The sequence below is a fragment of the Homalodisca vitripennis genome, chromosome 7, assembly GCF_021130785.1.
Source record: "Homalodisca vitripennis isolate AUS2020 chromosome 7, UT_GWSS_2.1, whole genome shotgun sequence".
NCBI lineage: Eukaryota > Metazoa > Arthropoda > Insecta > Hemiptera > Cicadellidae > Homalodisca > Homalodisca vitripennis.
In genome coordinates this window covers 100,893,852-100,916,207 of record NC_060213.1, presented here as the reverse complement: position 1 = coordinate 100,916,207, position 22,356 = coordinate 100,893,852, and the positions used below count along the sequence as shown (strand labels likewise).

The window sequence follows — 22,356 nt, the reverse complement described above, 5'->3', positions numbered from 1 at the left end:
GTCCTTGATTGCCTGATTTTTTTTTCAAATGTCGGTAGCCGCTTTATCTGCTTTGCGCGAATCCCGCTGGGTGTCGAGACGTTTTAAAGCTAACCGCATATTCAGTCCTGGTTCTAGCCCAATGTGCTCTAAAACTTTCACTTTGGAGCTGTACCCATCATTGAATGATAGGACTGCCTCATAGACACCTAGCCTAAGAGCACCTAGTGTAACAAAGGTGCGTTTAGGGAGCCGAGCCCAAATGACATTATTCATAGACTCATTAGGATTTTGAGATTTTCCTTTGAGACATTTTCTGAGTAGTTCTAGGCTGCACAAAGATTTAAAGATAGGTTTGATTGCTTTCATTAGAACAGGTGAGAGGTGAAAATGCTGGCTGTGGTCATATTTTAGTTTTTTTCTTTGGCGGCTTTGTTATACTTACACCATGTGTCTTCGGTGTCTGGGCATAAAATATGTAAAGGCGTATCGTTAGTAGACTGAACATGACAGTACACAACGCCCAAACTGCTCGCCTCATGGCTTCCACGCTGTGTGTATTCCTACGGATGGCTAGTCCATAGTATATTTGGATTTGTTGGATCGCCTTCCCTGTTAGCCTACCTTTCCCAGAAAGAGATTTTCCGTCAGAAAGCTTCAAGCCTTTATTTTTCATGATAAAGTCCCTTATTCTTGTCCCCATCCTCTTCTGGACGTGTCCTACACATTCCAACTTCTGAATGGACACATCTGGGCCATATGGTGCTTCTGCCACAACTGCTGCATAGCCATTGGAGTCACCATCTCCAAGGTACTCCACATAGCGAACACCGTATTTAGTCTCGGATCTTTTGAACATTGCAGTCGCACCTTCAGCTTCCATACCTCCACTGCTACCTACATAATTTGCCTTGCATATTTCTAAGTGTTGGTTGCTTGTTCTCTGAGGGCAGTTACAGTATTTTGACATTGAATAAATATCTATTACTTTACCCGTATCTGCTGAAGTAATTGTGGACAACGCCATTTAGCGAGGTGTGGCCTCGCTTTTTGCCAGCTTCCGTCAACCGCAACACATAAGTCATTAGAATTTCCATTTTCAATAACTGCTTCTGTCACTGCTCTCTTCATAGAGTTTTCACACACACTTTCTACATGGCTGGACAAAAACTGTTCATGTTGATTGAACTTGCTGGGCGGAGCGGGTAAATTCATCATGCCGCAAAGAGTTTGGGCAGCAGTATAGCCCTTTCCTATTACACGCAAGCCGTATACTAACCTTAGGTTCAAGTCATAGTAGCATTGTGAACTTTTGCTTGGTGCCTCAATAGGCCTAGGCCTAATAATCTGTTGCTTTGGGACAGTTGTCAAAAGCTTTTGTCATGCCACAGCTACAGGAGACGGAAATTTGTACTGCGAGCCCTGCTAATGGTTTTTTCGACTAAATGATAGGTTGCCATGACAAACCCTACACACTGCAACATCTTTCAAAACTGATTTCTAGCTGTACAATGTTTACTAATGGTCATACTGTAAAGGTATCAGTTGAATTATCATAGCAGGCTAGGTTAGGGCTCAATTTCTCATTGGATGTTGTGGAAACAACTTTGGTGTTCTAGGCCTATCCTCTTCATTACCTGAAGTTACTACCTGTTTTCTTGCTACGAACAACAGTCTTCTTCTTGTAACATAGTTTCTTCTTAGTTCCTACTCTCTTCTTATTACCCATTTTAATCTACATTCAATTACAATAAACTCCTTTACAAATAAAAACAACAGGGAAACTTGCAAATCACAAAACACAGTATTTCAAAACTTCACAATAACCTCCAACATAAAATAATAAACAACAGATGACATCTGTCAAATTGCTGACAGTGTGTGATATCAGCTAAAACCAGACTAAAAAGCAAAACAGTACCAACATAACAAAACCAATTAATATCTATTTTATAGATTGTTGTTTACTATAAGGAGTGGTGCTCAACGCCAAACAACAGTTGCAAGCCTTTATATATATTTTTTTATATAAGGTTAATATTATAGTAATAAGGTATATTATATACCATTTTAAAAAGAAAATTCTAAAGAATATTTAAATAAATAAAAAAACCAAAATTCCCCAAAAAAAATTTTTTTTTCATGTCAGACTGCCCTTAAGCATATGTTAGGGAACTCCAAATATTTACTGTCTACAATCTTTACAGATTTGAAACTACAAATTACGTTGTACACTTTCTGCAATCTTTAATGGAAAAGACATTTTTTGTATACTTCCACATAAAATTTATTAAAATAGCGCTTTCGCCGGTTAAGGCATCATCAGTTTGACATTGTTTACAGAAAAAAACATATGTGTAAAATAGAATAAACATATGATAAAATAGAATAAAATTTAAAACTAACTGTAAAGACCAAAAAGTAATAAATTATAAAAGAATTATGTAGAAAAATATGGTTTGCAATTCATAATTTTGGAATGGATTTCTTTTTTCACTAGTGGTAGAAAAATATCACTGAAATTTACGGAAGGTTGGGAAATACAATTATCTTTTAAAACTGTCATACACGCACTTTCAATTTTATTTCTTTTAGTCCAGGAAGATTCTTTAAACACTACACTAGACGATTCAAAATTTATATGATGATTTTCCTTTACTGCATGTTCAACTAATTTAGATTTTTCAATGTTTTCTTTTTTATAATTATAAATATGTTCTTTTACCCTAATTTCCACAGGTCTTGATGTTTGGCCGATATACGTCTTGTTGCAACCACAGTCAATTTTATATATCACATTCTTGGTTTCTTGATGTTTGTTTTTCGGTTTTAATTTTGTTAACTAGCTTCTTATATTATTTTGGGACTTAAAAACAGTGCGGATGTTAAATTTATAATTTATCCTACGAATTTTTTCTGATGTTCCTTTTACATAAGGAATAGTTACGGTAGTGAGATATTTAGGATTGTCTGTTTTGGTAATTTGCTTGCAACTTTTGTTTTTAGCCTTAGCTCGTTCAATAATTGATGGAGGGTAGTTGTTTTTAATCAAAAGTTCTGTAGTATAATTTTCTCCTAAAATTTTATCTTTGTTATCAGTTACCAAATTATTAATCTTCTGGAACAAATTTTGTACTTATCCAATTTTTACATGTTGAGGATGATTTGAATTATAATTAAGGTACTGTCCACTGAAAGTCTTCTTGTAAAATAATTAATTGTGTTTTCTTTTGTTTTTGTTATCAAAATATCAAGAAATGGAATTTCACTGTTAACCTCATTTTCAATAGTAAATTTTATCGATGGTCTAATTGAATTGATGTGTTTTAAAAATTCGTCTTGGATATTAATTTTATTTTCCCATACACAAAAGACATCATCAACATACCGTAACCAAATTTTGGGTTTAATACTCCAATTTTCAAAAGCAATGTCTTCAAAGTGGTCCATAAATATGTTGCTAATTATTGGGCTGAGAACACCACCCATAGGTAAACCGGATACTTGATTATAAAATCTATCTTTTAACTGAAAATAGTTGTGGCTAACACATACAATAAGAAGTTCCATTACACAGTTAATAGATAATGTTGTTCTCATACTGAAGTTGTTATCATTAGAAAGTCGTCTAATCTGACACAAAGCTTCAGAGACAGGTGCATTTGTAAACAGACTATTTACGTTGTAGCTGACCATAAAATCACTGTAATCAATATTAATATTTTTTATTTTATTGATAAAATCTTCTGAATTCTTGATGTAAGAATTAGCTTGTCCAAATAATGGACTAATAATAGGTAACAAACATTTTGATAACTTTAATACAGGAGAGTCAATGGAACTTACTATTGGCCTAAGAGGAATTAAATCTTTGTGAATTTTCGGTAGTCCATACAAATGTGGTGGCTTTGAATATTGAGGGCTTAATTTTACAATAAGAGGTTTACCTAGTTCATTTTCATGGTTTTTTAGTGTCTGTTTTATAATTTTCTCAATTTTTACTGTAGGATCCTTATTTATTGAAGTATATTCATCACAGTTAACTAATTTATTAATTTTACTATCATACTCTTCCTTGTCCAAGATAACTGTAACTTTACCCTTATCAGCAGGAAGAATTACTATGGATTCATCATTTCTTAGCGATTTAAGAGCATTAATCTCTGTGAAAGTAAGATTGCTTTTGGGTCTATTTGACTTTTCCAGTGTTTGTCGGATCAAAGCCCGGTAATAGTCTTGTTGTTCAGGAGGTAATAGATTAGCAGCTGAATCTGTTGGCATAACTATATCCACACATGAGTTGGTTAAAATGTCTTTTCCATTAAAACCAACTTACTTCCAACAAGGATACAAAGCAGAAAAATTCTGCAATCTTGCCTTAACAGAAAGAAAACGTCAATATAATACATGGTTCAATATATCTAATGATTCCCATCAGAAAACCTCAAACATGGGGAAAAAGTTTCTAAATCATTTACCGATTGAATTGAAAACTAACTAAAACACTAATAATTTCAAAACTAAACTTAAGGAGTATCTACTAAATAAACCTCTACATTCATACCAAGAATTTTTGAAAGGACTAATTGACTGGTTTACCTCAACATGTCTATATGTATTTATTTATATATGTATGTGTCTGTGTATATGTGTATGACAACTATTTATTACCATAATTTTGAATGAATGAATGTTTATTTCAGCAACTGTACATGAAATACACTTAAAAATTACAATAGTAATGCAAGTAGTAATGCTTATGTTAGTTAATATTTTATAAGTTGATATTAGATAATTTTTTATTAACTATGATGTTCTTAATGTGACTCTATTCATTGTACATTCTGTGCATTAGTTTTATGAATAAAGAATTTCTGAATCTGAATCTGAAACCTATTGCTACCTTATTTGTCAAACAGAAAATAGCTAGTAACACTTATGGATCTCAGATCGGTAATTCTAAGCAATATATGGGTCAACCTCGATTTTTCTCATATTACAATATAATGTTACAATAGTCAATTAGAAAAGGAAATGACTAGAATTTTTTGCCGGAAAGCAGTTATAGGGAGCAGACAACCGCCAGACGGTCATATATTGCTTAGAGTTACCTATTAGTGATCAGGGGCACTGACGTGATCTGGGCTTCAAATTTGGAACTACTCAAGTTAATTTTTTTTCTAAAAGAGCAAGCAGCGCGAAGCGCTGCGCAGCGGGCAGGCATCGAGCGTTGTTATTACATTGTTATTACATATTACAATATAATGTAGGTAATGTATGTAAAACAATTTTAAACACATAATTACATGCTGGAAAGCAAAGTAAACCAATATAATCCGCCCAATACAAAATCTCCGTAAAAATCTGGTAAAGGAATCTGTGTCATTCCTTTGGCCTGAATCAATTCAGTATATGTTGAATTGAGCTTCGCGCTGCTTGCTCTTTTAGAAAAAAAATTAACTCGAGTAGTTTCCAAATTTGAAGCCCAGATCACGTCAGTGCCCCCTGATCACTAATAGGTAATTCTCGCGGTTGCCTGCTCCCTATAACTGCTTTCCAGCAAGAAATTCTAGTCATTTCCTTTTCTAATTGACTATTGGAACATTATATTGTAAAATGAGTTGCCTGCTCCCTATAATTGCTTTCCGGCAAGAAATTCTAGTCATTTCCTTTTCTAATTGACTATTGGAACATTATATTGTAATATGAGAAAAAATCGAGGTTGACCCATATATTGCTTAGAATTACCCTCAGATCTAATCCTTTGGGGGTTAAACTTCGGGTTCCTCAAGGCTCTGTCTTGGGACCCTTCCTCTTTATTGTAAACATAAATGATTTGTCTGTTTTTTTTATATATTAAAAGCATTCTATATGCAGACGATACAATTCTTCCTGTTAGCTCGCTGAAGTATGGCTGTTTAATGAATTGAAGAAAACAGCATTTGAAAGATCCAACTTCTGGTTTGAAACAAAACAAACTTATTGTTAATAATGACAAAACAGAAGAAATTATTTTTAGTCTGAGTAAACATATCTTCCCCCTTTAAAACTGTTAGGCATTATATTAGATAGCAAGCTGTCCTGGGTTGAGCATACAAATCAGTTATGTATTAGACTTGCCAGAGTTGTGTTTTTGATACAGAAGCAAGTCTTGCTCAACTGCTAAACTTAATTCTAAATGCCTATCATGCTTTTTTCATGTTCATTTATTGTATTGCGTAACCCTATGGAGTAACTCGACTGGAGCTAAAAATGTTTTTGTGTGGCAAAGGAAGGTAGTTAAGGAAGGTAGTTAAGGTAGTTATTGCTGGTGTTAGTATAGAGATTCCTGTTAAAATTATTTAATGAATTTTAGTATTTAACTTTACCTTCTTTATTTATTTTATTAGTGGTTTTAACAAATTACCTTTAAGATTTCATGTACGTAACCATGATACAAGAAACACAGAAGAATTAGATTTTAACTATGTTATGCTAGAGAAATCTTGTTTAATTTTAGTAAAAATTAAATCTGCCTATATTACACTGTATACTGTGTTAACGACATTAAAGATTCTGATTCAGAAAACTCACACCATGAACACATTACATATCCTGAAAACTCCTAACCATCAGCCCCTCAATTTGGCCAACATCAGCTTTGGAAGACAACCTATATGCACTAACTTAGATCATGCTCCTGATTTAAAAGTCAAATCCAAAAGCTAGTCAACTGAACTAGCTTGATTCTTTTTAATTCCTCATCTCCGAGAAATGAGGTTATTATTGCAGGAAGGAATGCAGAGGCATTCTGCGGCACTGAGAAAAAAACATTCCTCCAAACCAGTATTGAAGTCAAGACAAAAACCTCACAAATTTAATTGGTAACAAAATCAGCATCCTTTAGAGCATTAAAAATAAATGCAAAATATTTCCAGATTCAGATAAGATGAACCTTCAAAAAATCAGACCAAACAAGTGTTATGGGCTTTTCTATCATATATGTAACAATGGCAAATGCCCGAAAATCCTATTACCTTTCAAATCTCCCTTTGTTAATAACAAACATCAAAGAACATGTCACTATGTTTTAGTGCTCGTACATTTGGGAACTATCTTGTCTAACGTGAACAGATATGACTTTTTTCACATAATTTTCAACCAGAGTAAGGTAAACTTAGACTTTTTCTCACTCTAATGTTCAGATTTTTTTTCCCTATACCCCAAATATGGAGTCATCAACCACCCAAAACATTCTTGCTCCTCCTATTCTGTTCTCATCTTTTGCTTTCTTTTTCACCTGTCCAAATATGTAATGGGGAATACATAGTCACTGAAGTGCTTTATTAAAATGTGAAAACTACTGATACTAGGTAACCTCCAGTTTAATTTACTCTTCTCTACGTAAAGAGTCCACTATCCAAGAAGACAAACATCTGCTTATGAAAAGTCGTGTACAGTATTACCATTTTGGTGGTTTTCGTCATAGAAGTAGTTTTTTGAACAAGACAAACTCAACATTGGGGTCTAAAATATAATTCGCTTGAACCAGAAGTCCTCACGTGCAAAACCACGAGTAACAGCTAGTTTGAAATTAAACTTTATTCTCATGCAAATAGCCTATTATTTTGTAACAAGCAAACACAATTTTATTAAACTTTTCCTTTTAAAGTCTATTTATTTTCAAAAATATTTCTATTAACTTGACCAATTTTTTAAACACGTTTTCATTAAATATTTTGACAAATTTTGAACAAGAAATAAAACATGGTCATCAGTAAGATCTGTTAAGATTAAGTTGTAGTAATTCTGTTAATATGCACAATTTTACTTTAGAAATGAATGTGTTGAAAATGTTAAGAGTTAAAGCACATTTCCTACAATAAATTCCTATAGAAAGGAGACTATGGATATGGATAGAAATTCACAACAGTTTGTAAGGAAAGTATTTATTTACATACCAAATCTTGAAGAATGCACAAAGACAGATTCTTTGGTTGTACAAAAATGGCTATGCATATATAAATTCTACTGTACAATATATCTATACAATACTCTGTCGGGTTATGTACTATATAATCTGTATCTACAAATAGACACCATCCTAAAAACTATTCGACAAAAAGCTAAAAAATATTTTAAAGTTACTTTATAAAAGTATGAAATCAATATTATTTAACCGTTTATTCCAATTTACTAACCAATATAAAGCTAATTAACAAAGTAGAGTATAATAATAGTGTGGATTGCAAATTCTGAAGTTTTAAACATTACATCAGAATTTAAAATTTTAATTGATAATAATCAACAAAGAAAATATGACAAATTATTAACAGACAAAACCCTTAACAACAAATAGCACTTCTTTAAATTTAATTTGTACTTATACCAAATTTGATATGATGGCAAGTTTTAAACATTTATTCGTATAAAAATTATTAAAATATAATATAATAAAAATATGAATACAGATTTTGTTAAATTTACTTGAAGAGAATGACTTGTTTATTATAAAAGTAATAAACAAACATCACCTTGCACAGATACTACTCTTACGTTGTCAAACAAAAAAGTAAAGATTTAAGACAGAAGTTTAACAATGGATTAATACTTGTCCAACAATACTGCCGCCGACTGGTGAATGTTGGTTTTCTGCAAAATTGTACTTTATATTAACTATATTGTCACCGCTCTTGGTATTAATAGATACATTTATTTCTTCAAAGTACCCTGAAATGAAATGGTTCTAACATGGCTGGACTATACAGGCATGGGAGATAGTGTTTCACAAAAGTAAAATTAAATATTGCACTACCAAAATCACACCAATTGAGTGGCCACTACTTAAATATAGTCTTTAAATTCCAATCATTCTGTACATAATTGAGAAAATGTATAATGATTATCTGATTAAATAACATTGATGATCTAAATGTCCGAACATTTTTGTTATTCAATGTAAAATTTCTGTTTTAGATGTTGGTAAATCTTTTAAACTCTTCGAGCACTAAACTTATGCTTTTTACTGATTTATTTTTTTGGAGAGGTATGAACTACTGTATAATGATGTTTCGTAATATTTAATCAGGCTGAATGTAAAGAATTATTGGTGAGAGATAGGAACTTTAGTAGAGAAAAGTACCTTTACCATAGTATAAATGGTATTGTTTTCTTACCATGAAAGATGATTTTTACAGTTCTAGAGTAGTGAGTTGAGGTTGAATTGTAAAAACTTATAGAAACAAAAATATAAGAATACATCAAAATTTAGCACCAATAAAAAATATGTTTCAATACAGAGAACACCCTAAATCCTTACTTATTTCACCTGGTGTTTGGTTTAAATATTTCTCTCACTTCCATCACATCATACTTTTTAACTAAATATTTTTTTTTTATATTTACAGTACAGAAAAGATGGTTCCTTCCTTCAATATATGATTAATTCCAAATTACACCTAACACTTTCTCTTTTCAGATTTAATGTTTCTTATCTAATACATGACATTACTATTTTGTTCTAACATAAATTCTACATAAATTAATAACTCTGTTTTAACAATTTTAAAAATTGGTGTCTTCATCTAAGTTGACTAGTCTGATATAAATAATTTACAGGTTAGTTTAATTTAGTGTTTCCAACATATCAATGGACCTTTCAACAATATCACTTAATTATAGAATATTCCAGCCAACACTAACAATAAATCTACTGTATGCCATTTTAATTGCATAATATGCAAATAAAACAGCCAATCATCAACGAGTAATATTACAACTTTTACTTTTACTATATAATCTTAACAAAATAGTTGAAAATTTGACATTGCAATTGCTAACACACATATTTAAAACAGTATGTTTTATTTAAGTCTGGTAATTAACTCAAATTTCGTAAAACTCTTCAATTGCTGATGATTTTATTCATTTACGATTTTTTCAAGCCATTTAAGTAAACTATTTAATGAATATTAATTTACAAATTTTACTTAAATTACAAAACCAAAATTATTTGTAGGTCCTATTCTTACTAAAATATTGACAAACTTGGTTTGAATCACTTATACCCGTACAATGTAAAAATATAGAAACAACATTAGACTTTTCATTATCAACAGTTAATACGTATGCATATTAATTTTGCAACTGAAATTATCAACAGGTTTTTTTTAACTTACAAAGCAGTGGCCATGATATGGAATGAAATTAATAACAGTTAATTTTCAATGTTTCTTCTTATCATTGTTTTAAATTACACTATTCCAACAATGCAATTAATCAAAAATTACGTTTTAATTACTAAAAAATTCTACTCTTGCTAGTATTAAGTATTACTCTTGCGGCTAGTACATTTAAGTCCACATGTATCACACATCTAGTACATCTCCATAAATAACTAGTTTCAAATGTTATAGCCAACGTTTAGGAACTTTATACACTCTATTCTTAAGGCTCAAATATACATTAAATTTAACCATTAAAGCCACAACTGTCAAGAGACTAGTCGGTTTACACTTTACTTATTAAATAGTTCAATTGTCAGTCGGAGACCATAACCCAAATTCAATTACAGCTTGACTCAAGAGAAACAAAATCAGCAGTCATTAAACCCAATTCAATTTTTTTGTTTTTCAAGTGACTCTCACATACAGAATAAAAACATTTTAAGTTTGAGAACTTAACAAAAATTAAATTATCAATTTAAACATTTTGTTTCTTCCTGTTATTGGTTATTTGCATCACAACCCAACTTGACAGCTTGAAATAATATTCTTTCCTCAAAGAAGTTTGTAAAAAGTAAGAATAAAAAAACCTAAATTAAAGACAACTCTCTTTAATAAAAAGCACCATTGTAAACATCTTTAATTTGATCTCTCCGTATAGTTATGTACTTTACTCAGTGAGGTCCCATCCATATTTAATTTTTAATATCAACATAATGCATTTTAATATAATAACACGTCTTTTCTCAAATTTGATTATTTTTCCACACTTAAAGTTAACTCTGATTTCAGAGATGTATACATTTCATGTTATTATTAATATTTTATTCCATTTTCTATGCACATTTTTTACAGTAATTTCTTTTTGTTCACAGCCAACTTTGACTCCTATAGAATGCTCACATTTTGTTGTCCACAGGCCTACTCAAGCCAGAAATTACAATGAATTTTGTATAAATATCATTAAATTAGCGATTGCCTAATTACATAGCATAGGTCACTTCACAAATTTTTTAGTTGCCTTAGCTTATCTTCACATAGACTAACTTACTTTCAAACCCTTGAATAAAAGTCCATGAAATATTATAAAATGTTTTGGGCATAAAATTGTGTAATTGTACTTTCAACTAGTTTTCATATTTTAAAGAAAATGTGTGCTTTATGTCAAAAAACTTTGATGGATTATGATCAATCTAGTAAGTATTGTGTTAATTACCTAAACAACAAAGTTTTTATACATAATATAACTATCACTTTACAATAAATACTTGAGATTATAGTTCCTTTCCCCTGCTCCCCTAATCCACTATTTGAAAGAAAAAAAAACATTTTTTGTGTGTAATCTTACAATGGTACCAACAATAATTAAGATGATTTTAAAAAGAGGTAAACCAGACATCTTGGTTTTTGTTGTGTAATGGTGGGATGATTTATCAATGTTTGATTTTAATTTCATGTTTGATTTTTGGGAACAATTCTAAAAATTTTTGTAATTGAGTTAACCTGATGGACTACTCAGTTAATTTCATGTTCAGAAAATTGTAAATTACTCCATATTAAGAATTAACTCTTCATCTAAAGCAGCGTGGGAATATATGACATTTATACATATTCTGCTCATTTTCAGAAGATTGAAGAGTAATTATGATGGTCAGATTAAATATGTTTTAGCTTTAACATTAAATAAAAGTTTCCACAGGAAACATAAATTTCAATATAAACAATCAATACATTCCCTTTACCTTAAGAAACATTTCATCAGTTTTGTACTGGATCCATCCAAATTCTCCAGCTAAAAAACATAAAATCTTAATGTTTCCAGCAACTTTATAATCAATTCCGATATTATAACCAGCTACGTTCTAAGCAGGGTGAATGAATTGAACTTCAATAATACATAATGTAACCAATATAGTAAGTATTGTGTTAATGGCTTAAACAGGAACTCAGCTGATACATAAAAATTTAAATTAAAGTTCAAGCATCTCATTTATGAATTTTAGTTTCCTTCAGTTCAACATTCCTGCACTTTAAAATACTATCCCTAGATCAGAAACAAAAACCTTTTATTTCTACGCTATTACGCAATATTCAATCCAAATATTGTTTTTCATTAAAATTATAACGGGTAGAAACAATGAAAATATTGTTATCTTACTTTACAAAAATTAAATGGTGAGAATTCAGACTTTTATTAATGTGCTTTGAAATGAATAAATATCATGTGCTTATTTTTAACAATTTTACAATTACTTTAAAAACATGTAAATAAATAAATAATCATAAGCTATAAACTACATAATAAAGTTTACCTAATGTAATGGCAGTCACTTTGATTTTGTTTTGGATTGAATATTAAGATAAATTAAAAATACTAACTATTTATTTACAATTTAGGTCTCATCTACACCTTCTCAAAGATTCCCTGCCTGCTGTTTTCGCTTGCCTAGAAGACCCTCTTCTAACAGAGGAGTTTTTAGGTGGACTAGAGTCTGAACTTCGTAACTGTCTAGTGAATGATTCAACACAGTCTTCAGGCATTTTCTTAACCCAAATATAACAAGACGGCACCTCTAAACTTTTAATGGAAGATGAATCAATACTTGTTGTCCTAGAAATTGTACTACAACACGGTTTAACTTCAGGTTTCACTGAATCCACTTTCGTATCACTTTCATTTGAAGTCTGTTCTTGATTCTCACAAGGTGCACTAGGTTCTTCTTTTAACTTAATATCGATTTTACTAACGTCAAGTTCTTCACTTGGAGGTTCGCTTTGAGGTTCTTTTTTGATTGCTACTGAATCTACACCCATCCCCTCCTTCACTTTACAGTTCCTCCTCAACACGACCATACTCAACTCTTCATTCTTCTTGATGAACTTTCGTTTGTGATTTGCGGGCCATCCAGTCATGTTTCTCTTTTTCCGCTTTCTTTTCTTGCACATCCTGCCATCCTCTAGGAAACTGTAGTCACACGCTGAGGAGCCTCCACAGTCCGAACTGTTGCAAGATTCAGCGATCAGAACCCTCAGTGCATCAACCGCATGAGGATTCATATGTTCATAGTCTGCCCTCTCCATACTGGAACAGCTGCGATATCCTTCAATAATACTCATCACGTCTATGATAGGACCCGGTTTACTACCACAGTTTGGCACTTCGCTGTCTACTACCTCTGGGTCTACTGGTAAACAAGTCATAACCCCCTCAAACTCACTAGGCGGCTCTCGCTTAGCAGTTTTAGTCTTGCTCTTTCCCTTTCTGTTATTGGTACTTTCTTTCACAGGTGGAGATTCAACTTCTTTCTTTACTGCCTGCAACATCTGAACTAACACATCATCATCATTGTTGCTGCAGATTTGCGTAAACAACTCATCGATCTCTTCTTCTGCCCTCTGTATTTCTGCTGCTATCTTATCCGACTCAGATACATTGTCTCTTGTATCTATCCTGATTTCTGGTATTGTGTGTATAGGTGTCTGAGTCACAGACACTTGGGTGTCCGAAGGGGCTACGGATGGAGGCTCGATAATGGTGCTGCACCTGGATTCTTCATCAAGAACTAAACCTATCATTTCACTTGGGACTAAAGAAAGCTCACTTGAGAGGAGTTCCGATTTCTTGTCAGGGGAATCTCTTGGCCTCCGCCTCATCAGACTTGACATTATAGCTAATGTAGAAGCATGACATCGTGGAGATTTTCTTGGTTTATCATCTACAATCAGCTGCTGCACTTTTTTCTGTTTTCTACCTCTTTTCTTTGGTTTCTCTCTGATTGCTGCCATTTTAATCCGCCTCATTACTGAATTTGGATATTCATATGGTAACAATACTTTTGGATAATTGGTATACCTAGGATAGTAAAATTCACTGCACTCATCCTGTCTTTTAAATGTCTGATACCAGGATTCATGTTTAGGTGCACTTTCAAAAGAAAATTCAAGATCATTGTAACTATTAGTACTACCGTCACAAGGTATTTTCTCTTCATCAATTATATTTTCTGGTTCGAAATCGCTCTCATCCAATTTAACTTTTAAAGAATTTCCTAATTTACTGTCGTTACTCGATTCTTGTTTTGCAGAAATTTCTTCTATCCCCTTTTTACACTCTGGTACTGGTGTCGGCGGAAACAAGTTTCCATGAAACCTTAAACGGGATCCTGTTGCTTCAAATTTGTAATATTCTGCATTGTCTTGAAGAAAGCTTTCTTCAGGTGATTTTCGTTTTCTTCTTGAAGAAGTGGAACTGCTTGCAATACTACAACTTCCTAATGAACTTTCATCTAGCACCTCCTTCTTATATTTTATTCTGTCATGATCATCCGACTCTTTCAATGAAATTTCATCATCCTCTTCAGAAGATTCTGTAGAAACAGAACTTTCTCGTCTTGAGGGCTCTCCGAACATAAAACTTTCAGCTTCATCACTTAATAATGAAAGTTCCGTCTGTCTGACTTTTTTGAACCTAACTACAACCGGCTCTTTCTCTTCTGACTTTACTTCAGTCTTTGCTGGTTCAGTGCTATTTTGGGTGACACAACCATCATTCCCATTAGCTTTACTCAATTCCAGTTCTCTCTGGCTCTGAGATATGTAATATCCAGTAGATCTCAGTTTAGAATTTAAAACCTCTACCTTATAATAAGTCCTATTATCCTCTATTAATTTCTCTTCAACAGATAGCCGCTTCTTTTGGACTTTTTTCCGACTATCACTAAACCTTAAATTAGCTACTTCTCTGGGTAAAGATTTTTTTCTGAATTTCTTTTTCAAACTTACTTTTTTCAACATCTCCGGTTTCGTCTTTGCATTTTCACATTTCTTCCCAGTAACCCTTTCTCTTGTATCTTCATCCTCATCAGTTGAGTCCTGTAATCTTGATTTCTCAGCATCGTTCAAGTCATCAGAAGGTGGCCTCACTAAACTCCTGTCCAGTTCATCTTTCACACTAGTTTTTGTCTTTCTCTCAACAGAATCCTCAGGCAGTGTCGTTGTTGGAGACTTCAAAGTCCCTTTGCCCTGAGTAGGACTCTTCATCGCTTCTGATATAGGGTAATCCCTGCTAGCCCTAAGTCTGGAGTTGTTGAGGGCATCCTCAGCTGTAGTTCCCAGCAGGCTAGTGGGTAGCCACATCTGTTTCCTAGACCGCAGGTGATGTGTGATGTCACTTCCTGTCGGTGACAACTGCGACAGCTCGTTGTTAGTTCCAGGACAAGAAGCAGATATTGTTCTCGTTCTCCTTGAAATACCTTCACAATCAAGGCCTGAATACTTTGTGAGGATGCTATCACTCCTGACAGCCGACCGGGTGAGATGGTTATGGTTGTTCACGATCCCGTTACAATGGACCTAAAACCAAAACATCATCAAATTTTACCAATTATATAAAAGCAAAAACTTAAAAATATTTTCTTACTTGTTCACAATATACAATCCATTCAAGATTTCTATTCTGTTACATAGATTTGATACTGCACCCTTCCAAATAAATATTGAGTAATTACAACATCAAATAATTTTAAAAATGACTCTTTTTAAGATAAAATAATTAAGTATATATAAATAAAATAAAATAATAAGATAACTAAATTGAGAAGTACATCAAAAAATTTAAAGTTCTATTTAAGTTCTAAACTGCCTAATTTTTTCTGAGATAAAACTTTTGACAAAATCTCTTTAAATGTTCACCTCACAATAGATTTTTACACGAATTATGTACGGAAGCACAGTTTTATCACCTCAAGAGGTTTCTTGGCACAAGCATCGTCAAGTGAGCGAGTGGAGGCTCGCGTGCGTGGCGTCAGCTGTCCGTTGTTCTGTGTGAGAGTGCTGGTGCGTGAACCCATTGTAGTCGCTTGGCTCTCAACGGAGCTGCTGCGCAAACATCTTCGTGGCCCCGCTGCTAAACCCGCACTGCAACACACTGTCATACTGTACATGACACTACCCCATACATTAAATAAACAAAAATTTGCTAATTTATTAGACTGAAAGAATTGCAGTTTATTCCAACTATGAGTATGAAAGTGAGATACTCATCCGAGCCAGTGTGTTGTGTGATTGCGTTTCTCATACTTGTACTCGGGACTTGCATTCTCTGCAGTGACAATGTCTGGACTAGATTCCAAGCAGCTTTCGGGTATGTTTGAACCCTTTTCTTTCCCTCCTTTTCTTCTTTCTGTTCTTTATTTTTGTATGTACTAATATCTCCCCCACCTGACGAAGAGGATAGATTCCAATCCTCAAAACGTTGTTTTGTACCTTGTGTAACCATAACGATGGCAAATGTCCAAAATCCTGTTATCCTGTCAAACCTTTAATCGTCAACAACAAACTTTAAACTAAGTATTAGAATCAATAGGATAATCATGAGTTTGTGATCCTAGGTTTGTTTTAGATTTGATAATACTCCATGTGGCTTTACATTTATTTTTAGACATCTTAAAGTAATTTTGCTAATAGCTTTTCTTCCTTAATCAAGGTTTTATACTGTTTTCAAGCTTCCTTATACACAGGTTTAGCAAACATGTCTCTTTCTGCACCTTTACTATTTTTTACATTGTCATAACAAACTAAAACAAAGCTTCTAAACTTCTTAAGTTTATGCGTAAACCATTGAATACTTGGCTTTTTAGAATTTTTAACTATAACATCTTTAAAAATAACACGCTTCTTCATATAAACTAATCAACAAATTAATAAAATAAGAAAATTCCTCATCAATGGTAAACTATCAAACTAAAACTATCAATAGTGATAGGCGTCACCACTCTTATTGTTTTGTACATGTTTATAGTTTTTACAGCACATTGTATGGTTGTCAAATTAGATTAAAATAAGCTAGCTAAGATACCAGCATTGTAAGACAGGCGAGGTTCTGATACTTCCTGTACTTATATTAGTGATAATGTTGTCTAAACATACCTCTCCTCTCGTTTTTTTTTTCCAGATTCAAGCAATACATATTATAAGTGTGTAATGAATTAAGAAAGGACTCCTTTTCAAATGATTTTTTAATTATATTTATGTTAAAATCACTTATAATGGTTTCTTTGTATGTTTTTGATAAACATTGTAAAAATTTATCCAGTAAACAGAGGAAATTGGTAACATTGGAATCAGGTGTACAATGAATAGTTACAACTAAGAAATTTTCTTTTTTGAGTAAAATTGCTGAAGTTTTAAACACAAGAGGAAGACAATAGTTTACTAATTATCTAAAATTCCATACCTACCTTTGCATATACACTGCTTCCTCCTCTTATAAGGGGAAGTTTTCTGCAATGACTATTGGCTAAATTAAATCCTAGTGGAGGATATAAAAGTAATTCTTCATGAAGCCAATGTTCATTAATCGTTTTATATATTAAGTTCATTTATCCAAATATTTACCATGTCTAGTTTATTTGTAATTGACTGGATATTTAAAAGAAAGATATTAAATCGCATAAAGTTGTTTACTGTGTTTGCATCAGTGGCGAGGGTGGATGGTGACGGGACTGGGGATGGTGAGTTTCCCAAATTGTTGGCTTCATTTGTTCTCAAAAGTGCATTGCAAACACGTTTTAAAATTTTGACATTATTTTCTTTATATGAGCAACAATGCCTATTATACCTCCGAGCTAATTTAGATAAAGTAAACGTAAGGAAAAATGTTCACAATTAAGAAACAAGAAGTTTTAACAATATCAACCTACCTCAAACTAGACTAGCTAAAACCGACAAAAGCCCAATGATGATGGCTATTGGACTATACAATAAGTTACCATTAGATATAAGGATGCTAAGTGATATGGAATTTAAAACTAAATTATTTTCATTGTAAAAGATCATTCTATTCGGTGGAAGAGTACATCTCAAAAGTGTGGACGAAGCATTACTTTTAGAATGTTCTTTGTTTAAAAAATGTTGTAACATTGTATTGGCATGCCAATGTATTTGTGTAGAATATTTTCTGGCAGAATAAATTTCTTATTCTTATTCACAACAGTAAATAAATACAATTCTAAGTGACATTTCAGTTACTGGCAAGCAGTGTGGCTTCTTTACCACAGTAAATTCCCTCATGTAAGTGCAAGACAACTACAAGAAAATGAGACATATAAAGAAATTCTGTAAACTACTTATGTGACACTGCAGTCTCACAAGAAAACATACTTTAGAAATAATACAGGCTGCAAGTAATTCTGGCTCATGCTCTTCTTTCTTACAGACAAGCCACAAGAAAAAAGCTGAAAAAGTAGCTTATCACACCAGATACTTCTTCAATGAAAGTATTCAACTGAATCCATGGGCAGTATACTACACCAAAATATCCAGGGAATATCCAACAAAATAAACAGACTTATATACTTATTGGAAACAATAACTCCAATACCTGATGTAATAATCCTCAGTGAACATGGACTAAAATCAAACTAAATTGAAAGTGCACAAATTGGATAATACCTAAAAGCAAGAGGATATCAACTTAGGTGGGAGAAAAACTGGATCAATACTCACAAAGGATTGAAATAATTCAGTATTGTGAAATGGGACTCATAAAAATAATTCAAAACAAAATTTGCCTGACAAAATAACATTGGCTGCGGAAAAGATATAATAATTGTTAAGTTGTGCCCTTTTATGAGCAGGACTCAAAGCTCAAGAGTGACAAATGACTTATAAAAGTCTAAATTTATAAAAATTCATTTTCCACTGGAATGCAGATTGTGTGCATTTAGTAGAACCACTTGAAGAAAGTGAATGAAAACTTTCTTGTACCAGGGTATTGTTTTTCGTTCACAGGGGTAGTATGATAGTAATTAGTCAGCCCTATCTACACCACTCATGTATGCATTATACTGTATGATGGGGAGTGGCTTATTCATTACAGTTTGGAGATGAAGTCTTAAATTCAGTGTTTATATGGATCACAACACGCTTGTCACGCCACTTTCTTATCATGACTCTAATTCAATACATCGTCACGGTCTCATCTTTCTTTAGTTTGGCAGTTTGCATTTCATTTGGGACATTTTTTCTGTTGAGGCACACTCCTGGTGCAATACGCATTCTGTGCAAGGAGCTTTTAGGCCAGCGAATAACTGTTGTAAAAGTTATCCATGAAAATGGAGTGGCCATTATTCAATTTTTTTCCAAATGCAACACAACTTTTTCTGTACGACCTTTCCCCCCCTACACTAAAACCAGCATAAACATGAAATTTGAGTATCAATCACAGTTCTGTAAGAGAGTACAATTTCACACCGTTACTTGTGACGTTTTTACCTGCAATGTACTCTAGACGACCTCGCCACAGAATTATCGTTTCATCTAATAAACGCTCCATATGTAGAAAATACCACAATTCATTTTGTTATTGAAATGGGTAACAACAAACTGGATTTTATCCATACTACATTTTTCCTGGACTTTGGATTATGAAGGCAAAAACATCATAAAATGTTCAAAAATGTATCACTTAACATTACATGATGGAAAGCATGTAAATAAAATAACTTATTAGTCTTCCAACAATCCTAGACACGATTCAATCTAATAGTTCCAGTGTGCAAGAGAAGGGCAAAAAAATGCAACAACTCAGGCATTGTAAGGTCTTTCCATTTGTTAATTTGAAAATGTGGGGTCAGTTCTGATTTACTGAATACTTCAAAGGCATACGTATCTGAAAATTTGATATTTTCTAAAAAAAAAATGTCATTAAACAAGAGCCTAGCATAGTCTAACGGCTTACCTTGACCAGGACAAGGTACTAGAAGTCCAGGCACGAGAACAAAAGTAATGGGTTTCAAACCGGAGGTTGTCAGAGCCCATACAGGGGGAAGAACTGTACCCATGTAATGTTCATCATTAGAAATACTTGATACTTGAAGTCTTCATCGATGACTGGAATTCCAGATAGATTGCGTCAGTTTGGTTGATCCCGGAAGGTGGGACTAGAAGAGTGGCGTCGCATCCATCTTAGTGAGTGAATAGAGAGGCCTTTCTATTAATTTGTTGTAGATTTCACTTCTGAACTTTAAACTGTTCAACGCTTTTTTTCTCTTCAGGTAGGCTATTAAAGAGTTTCAATGCTGCTACGAGGAAACACTTTTGGGACTTTGACAGTCTACATTTCGGGATATTCAACGCTTATGCTCCTCTGGTGTTGTAGTTGTGAACATCTTGTCTTTGAGTAAAATTCTGCTGGTTATTACAACAACGAGTTTAAAACGTACTGCCCATATACTGTCAAAATTCCCAGTCGTCTGAAGATCGGACGACAGTGGTCCAGGTGTTTGGCAGATGTTAGGGTGCGCATAGCCTTCTTCTGGAGCAGCAATACCTCACCACACATAGGGGCATGTCTCCAGAGAAGCAATCCGTAGGACAGGTGGCTGTGAAAAAGTGCATGGTATACAATTTCAAGGTATTTCTCCGTAATTACATGTTTGAGTTTCCAGAGAAGGAAAACTACCCTGAAGAGCTTTGTGGAGATTTGCGTTATATGCTGATTCCAATCCAGCTTAGGATCAAGCCAAAAACCAAGTAGCTTAACAGCCTCCACATTATCTTCCGGGTTTGTCCGCTCAAAGTCCACAAGATCTGCTGGGTTTTATCTTCGTTTAATTTAAGCTTGTTTGCTGCAAACCACATTTTCGCCACAGACAGCAGATCTTCGGCATCTCTGAGAATTTCATCCGTGTACCCTCCTCTTGAGACCAGTGTGGTATTATCGGCAAAAAGTAATGCCTGGCCGTTTAGTCTGAGGTCGTTGACTGTGACGATGAACAGCAATGGTCCTAGTACGGAGCCCTGTGGGATGCTGTGCACAATTTCCCTGCTGCTAGATGTTGCACCACCGATGGAGACTATCTGGCGTCTGTTTTCCAAGTAGTTTTCCAGGGTCTGTAGAGCAATTTTCCTTATTCCATACTTCTCCATCTTATCAAGTAGGATTCTATGAGGCACACAATCGAAGGCCTTACTCAGACGCATAGCGTTAAGGCCAGCGAATCCCCATCCTCAAAGGCTCTGATAATTTCAGCAGACAAAGACAGAAGAGCAGTGGTGGTAGAGCGGTCTCGGTAATTCTAAGCAATATATGGGTCAACCTCGATTTTTCTCATATTACAATATAATGTTCCAATAGACAATTAGAAAAGGAAATGACTAGAATTTCTTGCCGGAAGCAGTTATAGGGAGCAGGCAACCGCCAGATGGTCATATATTGCTTAGAGTTACCTATTAGTGATCAGGGGCACTGACGTGATCTGGGCTTCAAATTTGGAACTACTCGAGTTAATTTTTTTTTCTAAAAGAGCAAGCAGCGCAAAGCGCTGCGCAGCGGGCAGGCATCGTGCGTGATCCTTTTTTTTATTAAAAATTTCTGATAAATTGTTATTACATATTACAACATAATGTAGGTAATGTATGTAAAACAATTTTAAACACATAATTACATGCTGGAAAGCAAAGTAAACCAATATAATCCGCCCAATACAGAATCTCCGTAAAAATCTGGTAAAGGATTCTGTGTCATTCCTTTGGCCTGAATCAATTCAGTATAACGAAGATCACGCACGATGCTTGCCCGCTGCGCAGCGCTTCGCGCTGCTTGCTCTTTTAGAAAAAAAATTAACTCGAGTAGTTCCAAATTTGAAGCCCAGATCACGTCAGTGCCCCTGATCACTAATAGGTAATTCTCGCGGTTGCCTGCTCCCTATAACCGCTTTCCAGCAAGAAATTCTAGTCATTTCCTTTTCTAATTGACTATTGGAACATTATATTGTAATATGAGTTGCCTGCTCCCTATAACTGCTTTCCGGCAAGAAATTCTAGTCATTTCCTTTTCTAATTGACTATTGGAACATTATATTGTAATATGAGAAAAATCGAGGTTGACCCATATATTGCTTAGAATTACCGCGGTCTCTTCTGAAGCCATGTTGGTGATCTCCCAACAGAAGGTGAGATTCAAAGAAATTTGTCAATTGAGTTTTTAGAATTGTTTCTAACACCTTAGACATTATCGGGAAGACAGAGATAGGCCTGTAGTTTGCAATGTCTTCTGCATTTCCCTTTTTAAAGATAGACACAGTACGTGCAACTTTCAATTTGGCAGGAAAAACACCCTGTCTAAGGCAGCTGTTTATAGCTGTACACAGAGGAACCGCCACAGTATCAATCA

At 33.7% G+C, this 22,356-nt stretch overlaps 1 protein-coding gene across 5 annotated transcripts in view; it reads right to left on the bottom strand.

Annotated features, from left to right (window-relative positions):
• Positions 1-7,891: 7,891 nt before the first annotated feature.
• LOC124366108 overlaps positions 7,892-22,356 on the bottom strand; it is a 47,932-nt gene continuing 33,467 nt past the window's right edge. For all 5 annotated transcript variants that reach the window (XM_046822369.1, XM_046822373.1, XM_046822370.1 and 2 more), the window contains 2 exons: positions 15,923-16,097; positions 7,892-15,533 (listed from right to left, as the gene is read on the bottom strand). In XM_046822369.1, the coding sequence (XP_046678325.1) occupies positions 12,582-15,533; positions 15,923-16,097 (3,127 nt within the window). In that variant the 3' untranslated portion in view covers positions 7,892-12,581. The remainder of the gene's footprint in view (positions 15,534-15,922; positions 16,098-22,356) is intronic.